Source organism: Chiloscyllium plagiosum, chromosome 17 (assembly GCF_004010195.1).
Source record: "Chiloscyllium plagiosum isolate BGI_BamShark_2017 chromosome 17, ASM401019v2, whole genome shotgun sequence".
Classification (NCBI taxonomy): domain Eukaryota; kingdom Metazoa; phylum Chordata; class Chondrichthyes; order Orectolobiformes; family Hemiscylliidae; genus Chiloscyllium; species Chiloscyllium plagiosum.
Window position 1 is genome coordinate 2,244,895 of NC_057726.1, and position 6,975 is coordinate 2,251,869.

The 6,975-nt window shown below is 45.4% G+C and overlaps 2 protein-coding genes across 2 annotated transcripts in view; both read right to left on the bottom strand.

The window, feature by feature from the left end:
• The window catches only part of LOC122558187 (asc-type amino acid transporter 1-like), a 21,335-nt gene extending 17,280 nt beyond the window's left edge, over positions 1-4,055 (bottom strand). Inside the window, exons 1-2 of the mRNA XM_043706498.1 lie at positions 3,881-4,055; positions 1,586-1,739 (exon numbers count right to left, since the gene is read on the bottom strand). Of these exons, the coding sequence (XP_043562433.1) occupies positions 1,586-1,739; positions 3,881-3,905 (179 nt within the window). The 5' untranslated portion in view covers positions 3,906-4,055. The remainder of the gene's footprint in view (positions 1-1,585; positions 1,740-3,880) is intronic.
• rhpn2 (rhophilin, Rho GTPase binding protein 2) overlaps positions 1-6,975 on the bottom strand; it is a 164,359-nt gene that overhangs the window by 156,092 nt on the left and 1,292 nt on the right. The gene's annotated exons all lie outside the window — the stretch shown is intronic.

Sequence of the window (6,975 nt, forward strand, 5' to 3'; positions counted from 1 at the left end):
TATAATTACCTGGGTCATCTCTGCTGCCCTTCTTGATCAAGGGCACAACATTTGCAATCCTCCAGTCCTCTGGTACTAAACCTGTAGACAATGACGACTCAAATATCAAAGCCAAAGGCTCTGCTATCTCCTCCCTAGCTTCCCAAAGAATCCTCGGATAAATCCCATCCAGCCCAGGGGACTTGTCTACTTTCACTCCTTCTTAGAATTGATAACACTGTTCGTAACTAACCTCGATCCTTTCTAGTCTAATATCTCGTACCTCATTCTTCTCCTCTATAATATTCTCCTTTTCCTGAGTGAAAACTGATGAGAAATGTCCATTTAGCACCTCTCCGATCTCGACAGGGTCCACACTCAACTTCCCATTTCTGTCTTTGACTGGCCCTATTCCTACCCTAGTCATCCTTTTATTCCTCACATTCCTATAGAAAGCTTTAGGGTTCTCCTTTATTCTATTTGCTAAAGACTGCTTGTGTCCTCCCTTTGCACTTCTTAACTCTCTCTTTAAATCCTTCCTAGCTGATCTGTAACTCTCCATCGCCTCTGTACCATCTTGCCTCATCAACACACAAGTCTCCTCCTTCTTCTTAGCAAGAGATGCAATTTCTGTTGTAAACCACAGTTTCCTTACCTTTCCACATACCTATCAAGGACACGCAATATCTGTTCCTTAAACTAGCTCCACATTTCGATTGTCCCCATCCCCTGCATTTTGCTACCCCATTCTATGCATCCTAAGTCTTGCCTAATCACATTATAATTGCTCTTCCCCCATCTATAACTCTTGCTCTGTGGCATGTACCTATCCATTTCCATCGATAAACTAAACGTAACTGAATTATGGTCACTCCCTCCAAGGTGCTCACCTACCAATAAATCAAACACCTGGCCTGGTTCATTACCCAGCACCAGATCCAGCGTGGCCTCCCCTCTTGACGGCCCTTCGACATACTGTGTCAGGAAACCCTCCTGCACACATTGGACATTGGTAGCACGTGGAATATAATGTGGGAACAAGAGTGGTGGGAGAACCCAGCCGTGCAGAGTACTTCCTTCATGGAAGATGTAGACGTATGAAGACCAGATGCAAAAATAGGTGGAAAGCCAGGTTGAGAGAGGGATCCATTGAGTTTACAGAGAGATAATGATAGGTTAATGTGGGCAGGTAAACTAAGAAAAGCTCAGCAGGAATGTGTGTTGTGGGGGGAATGTTTCCCGCTTGATTTGGACAGGAGAAGTTATTTTACTGAGAGGGATGTGAACCTTTGGAATTCTGTAACACAGAGGGCTGTGGAAGCTCAGTCTTTAAGTCTGTGTATGGTAGAGATTGAACGATTTCTGATTCCCAATGGGATAGAGGGCAATGGGGATGGGCTGTGTAAAAGGGATTGAAGTGTTCAATCAGCTGCGATGGTATTGAATGGTGGGATTGGCTTGATGGCGGAATGGCCTGGGTACACTCTCAGTGCTGTTCAGGAGGGAGTTCCAGTAATATCTAATCCATCCTCAGTGCCCAGTACATCCTTGTGCCTGAGCCAGGCACTTGTGTGAAAGCTCAGAGAGCCCTGTATCCTGGCAGTACCTGCGTGGGTCAACAAGCTCCTCTGTCACATAGTTGAGGAAGTTCCAGCCGCTGTAGGAGAACGAGCCCTGGAGGAAGGCAAGTGCAATGTGACCAACTCCAGGAGCTGTCTGACTGTCAAAGGCATTGCTGGGCTTTAGGAATTCATAATGACCTGGGGAAAGAGAGAATTCAGTCTGTGGGTTCAGTACACGGCACAGATTCCTAGCCAATTATACACTGTAACACCCGGATGATACAGTAAAGAACATGAATTTAGATAGCATCGTTCACACCCACACGTTGCCCCAAAATGTGTTTCAGACAATGAGGTTCTGTTCCACCCATTGCTCCACCCCACTCAGCCAACAGCATAAACAAACACATTTTCCAGCTTCTTTCAGTTTTGAACAAGCATCTGTTCTGAAGGACTCAAAACATTAATTCAGTTTCTCTCCATAGGTGTTGTCAGACCTGCTGAATTTCTTCAGGAATTTCTGTTTGTAAATAGTTTTAAATGTTATCTCAGTGATGATGATGTTGAAAACATGGCAGCTAATTTACCCCCAGGAAGTCCCACAGTCACCAATTGATAAATGACTGGATAGTCTGTCATTGTGATGTTGATTGAGGGCTAGGGTGACTGCTAAAGCTACTTGCATCTTCTTCATTGCTCTGAGTTTGGGATCCTGTATGTCTGACTGAGGGTTAAGAAAGCAAATGGGATGCTTGTCTTTATCAGTCATGGCATAGATTGTAAAATTAGGGAGGTTACTCTTATTGTCTTTCTCACACACACATTCACACAGAGCAAACAGACAGACAGACACATACAGACAAACAGATATACACATGTTTAGACGCATGTGCATAGACATACACACAGACACACTTTCTCACACAAACACACAGACACACACGCACACACATAGACACACACACCACACTGGGGGTAATTCTGCCTTTAGGGAACAGCGTAAGATAGCTAATGGTGAGTAAAATTCTCAATTATATTTCTTTATTGTCATGTGTACTCGAGTACAGGAGTATGGCAAAAAGTTTACAATCTCGCCACATACAGTACCATTTCCTTTTCCCTTTCCATATCTCTGAACCTTTTAATGAATAAGAATTGAGTGATTATGCCCGAGCGATTTCTGTTGTTGTTCACACCGTGTTGGAGCTGTGTATGTTCCCTACACTCCAAAGGGTGCCATCTCAATTACCCTTTCCTGTTTATCTTATCCAGTTTTATTTTTTTTCAATCGAAGAACTTTTATTTCACCATGGACATGTTTAACCAAAACAAAAATAAGCCTTATATTATTCTCCACATCTACAATTTACTAATTTACAGTCTTCTCACATTCAAGATCATGACTGCCCTTACATTTAAAGCTGACAGGCATAAAGCTGGAAGAACACAGCAAGCCAAGCTGCACCAGGAGGCAACGAAGCCAATGCCCCGGGTGCCACCCCCCCCTTTGAAGAAACATCGACCCTGCCACCCCCCCCCGACCAGCCGCGCCACCCCCCCAGCCGCCTGCCCGTTTACTTGGATTCCAGCATGTGCAGTATTTTTGTTTCTTACATTTAAAGCTAACCACATTTTTGTCCAACACAATTTTAAATAAAAGCATGTATCATTTGTAATCCAGCTGGTTTTATCATGTGAAGTCCTAGCCAGCACAACTGCATTCTGAAAAGTCAGACCCAACTGGAACTCTATCTTATCCAATTTTATTCTGAACAGTTCCATTCAGCCTGTCGTCAAACTCATTCCTTGCCACAGGATTCCCCATCAGGGTTCATTCTCAGTCCAGCTACAATTAAACTTTCACACTTTCATCCTCGTTCTCCCATCATTCACAGTCCCACCTCTCTCTAACTCTGTAACCCCTTCCCGAAACCTCATAACCTCCTTAAGACTCTCCTTCACAGTTACCCCACTGGCCAAATGGTTGGTCATTGGCCCAGTAATGTTTGTGGAGAAAGTGATGACTGCAGACGCTGGAGACCAGAGTTGAAAAATGTGGTGCTGGAAAAACACAGCAGGCCAGGCAGCATCCGAGGAGCAGGAGAATCGACGTTTTGGGCATAAGCCCTTCTTCAGTATTGTTTGTGGTTGGATCATATGATTGTCTTAAATGGTTCTAGGAATACACTTGGGTTCATTGATTACACAAGAGGCACTATATAAATTCAGGATATTGTTATGGATTATGAGCTATAAATTCCACAGTGTGAATGCAGCAGAGACAGAGGGGGATCAGGAAGGGAGCTTTGTGGTAAACCAAGGAGTGATGTCTCACTTACCTTTACAGATCTGCACAAAGCCCATCACGATGATGAGTCCGAGGGCGAGGAGCTTGCCAGCGGTGAAGAGGTCCTGGACACGGGTAACCCACCGCACTCGGAAACAGTTCACCCAGGTCAGCAGCACTGTGGGAACACCAACACAGTGAAGCACTCTACAAACTTCAGGCACTTTCCAAACATTGTCTTTCCCAATCCCACTTACCTCCAGGTAAATGTGACTCTGTACTGACCCTAGACGTCTTGTCACCATGCTGGGGAACATCATCAGTGAGCCTCTGGTGAAGCACTAGTGTCCTGTCCCACTTTCTGTTTGTGTGCCTGGGCCTGTTACGGTGGCTGTTATCATTTCCATTTTCTTTCTCAGTGGTTGGTAAATGGGATCCAAATTGCTGTGTTTATTGATGGAATTCCGGTCTGAATGCCGGGCCTCTAGGAATTCCAGTGTATGTCTCTGTTTAGCTTGTGCTAGGATGGATGTGTTGTCCCAGTCGAAGTGGTGTCCTTGTGTTTGTACAGTCCTTGCATGGCATTTTGTAAATGACATTTGTTTTGCTGGTTGTTGGACCTTTAGGTCCATCAGTCGCTGTTTCAGTGGGTTGGTAGGTTCGTGGCCGGAGTAGTCTGGTCGTCATCTCCGAGATGTCTTTGATATATAGTGTGGCTCGAGTTTCTGGGTGCTGTTGTGTCTCCCTGTTTGGGTTTGATGTTTGGGTTTGATGTTGGGTGGACTGTGCTTATTGGGTACCGTTGTTCTTGAATACGCTATATAGGTATTTTTCTTCTGCTACTCTCAGTTCCTGGGTGCTGCAGTGTGTTGTGGCTCATTTAAATAATGTCCTGATGCAGCTCCGTTTGTGGGTGTTGGGATGATTGCTCCTGTAGTTAAGTAACTGGTCTGTGTGTGTTGGCTTCCTGTAGACAGTGGTCTGCAGTTCTCCATTAACTGTTCGTTCCACCATGACATTATTTTAACAGGTCACAACACACTGCAGCACCCAGGAACTATGAGCAGCAGAAGAATAATACCTATACAGTGTATTCAAGGAGAATGGGTACCCGATAAACACAGTCCATCGACTCCCAAACATCAAACCCAAACAGGGAGACACAACAGCACCCAGAAACTCGAGCCACACTACCACACATCAAAGACATCTCAGAGATGACGACCAGACTACTCCGGCCCTTTGGCATCATGGTAGCCCACGAACCTACCAACCCACTGAAACAGCGACTGATGGACCTAAAGGTCCAACAACCAGCAAAACAAATGTCATTTACAAAATGCCATGCAAGGACTGTACAAACACTACATCGGACAGGTAGGCAGGAAACTAGACACCAGGATACACGAACACCAACTAGCCTCCAAACGACATGACCCACTCTCTCTAGTATCGTTACACACAGGCAAAAAAGGACACCACTTTGACTGGGATAACACATCCATCCTAGGACAGGCTAAACAGAGACACTCACAGGAATTCCTAGAGGCCCGGCATTCAGACCGGAATTCCATCAATAAACACAGCGATTTGGATCCCATTTACCAACCACTGAGAAAAAGAACCAGAAATGATATCACCCATTTTAACAGACCCAGACACACAAACAGAAAGTGGGACAGAACACCAGTGCTTCACCAGAGGCTCACTGATGATGTTCCCCAGCACAGTGCCAAGACATCTGAAAACAAACCTGCCAGCTCAGCGAGCAAATGTACAACCTGAACCTCAATCTGAGCCACAAATCTTCTCAAAAATCGTATTGTAGAGGGAGCATTACTCTGTAATTAATCTCATGCTGTCCCTATCAGAAACAGACCCTTCGGTCCAACCCGTCCATGCCAACCAGATATCCCAACCCAATCTAGTCCCACCTGCCAGCACCCGGCCCATATCCCTCCAAACCCTTCCTATTCATATAGTCATCCTGGTGCCTTTTAAATGTTGTGGAGATACTGGATTGGACTGGGGTGGACAAGGTCAAAAATCAAACACCAGGTTATAGTCAAACAGGTTTATTTGAAATTGCAAGCTTTTGGAGCACTGCTCCTTCGTTAGGCATTTAACTGTTCATTCCATACACGTACCACCCTCTGCGTGAAAAAGTTGCCCCTGAGGTCTCTTTTATATCTTTCCTCTCTCACCCTAAACCTATGCCCTCTAGTTCTGGACTCCCCCACCCCAGGGAAAAGACTTTGTCTATTTACCCTATCCATGCCCCTCATAATTTTATGAACCTCTATAAGGTCACCCCTCAGCCTCTGCGCTCCAGGGAAAACAGCCCCACCCTGTTCAGCCTCTCCCTATCGCTCAGATCCTCCAACCCTGGCAACATCCTTGTAAATCTTTTCTGAACCCTTTCAAGTTTCACAACATTTTTCCGACAGCACAAGGCAGGGGGAGTTGTTTCTATAAGAACTTTCCAAAAGGGAACCAGTTGGATACTTGAAGACGAGAAACTGCAGAGGTATAGATAAGGCCAAGGGAATGAGATTAATTGTATCGCTTTTCAAAACAGCTGTCAAAGGATTGATGGGCAGAATGGTCTCAATCCTGCTGCATTATTTTATAGTTTTGGTATGAAATCTTCTCCCTCACTTTACATCTTGGCTGCAAAGACAATCACAAATTAATCAGGCACAATCCTAACGCTCACACAGGCCGTCCCCCCTTGGTCTAACATCAGAATACATTGCAAACCAACTTGGCCATCACATTCAGATGAAGACAGTTACAGGATGACTGGGGAGAGAGTTATTGCACTGCCAACACTTCAGAGACCAGGGAACTGACAGGATTTCCAATCATCTGGGGCTGCCCAGCAAACATTCTGAACACCACTAAAAGCAAATGCAGCACAGTCACCAGCATACTTAACAACACTAGGACTGTCCCACAGCACCAGGGACCCAGGTTTGATTCCACCCTCAGGCGAATGTCTGTTTGCACATTCTCCCAGTGTCTGCGTGGGTTTCCTCCAGATGCTCCAGTTTCCTCCCACAATCCAAAGATGTTCAGGTTGGGGTGGATTGGGAGCTGTGTTAAATTACCCACAGTAATGGCCAAGGTAACGCGGATGGGGGGGGG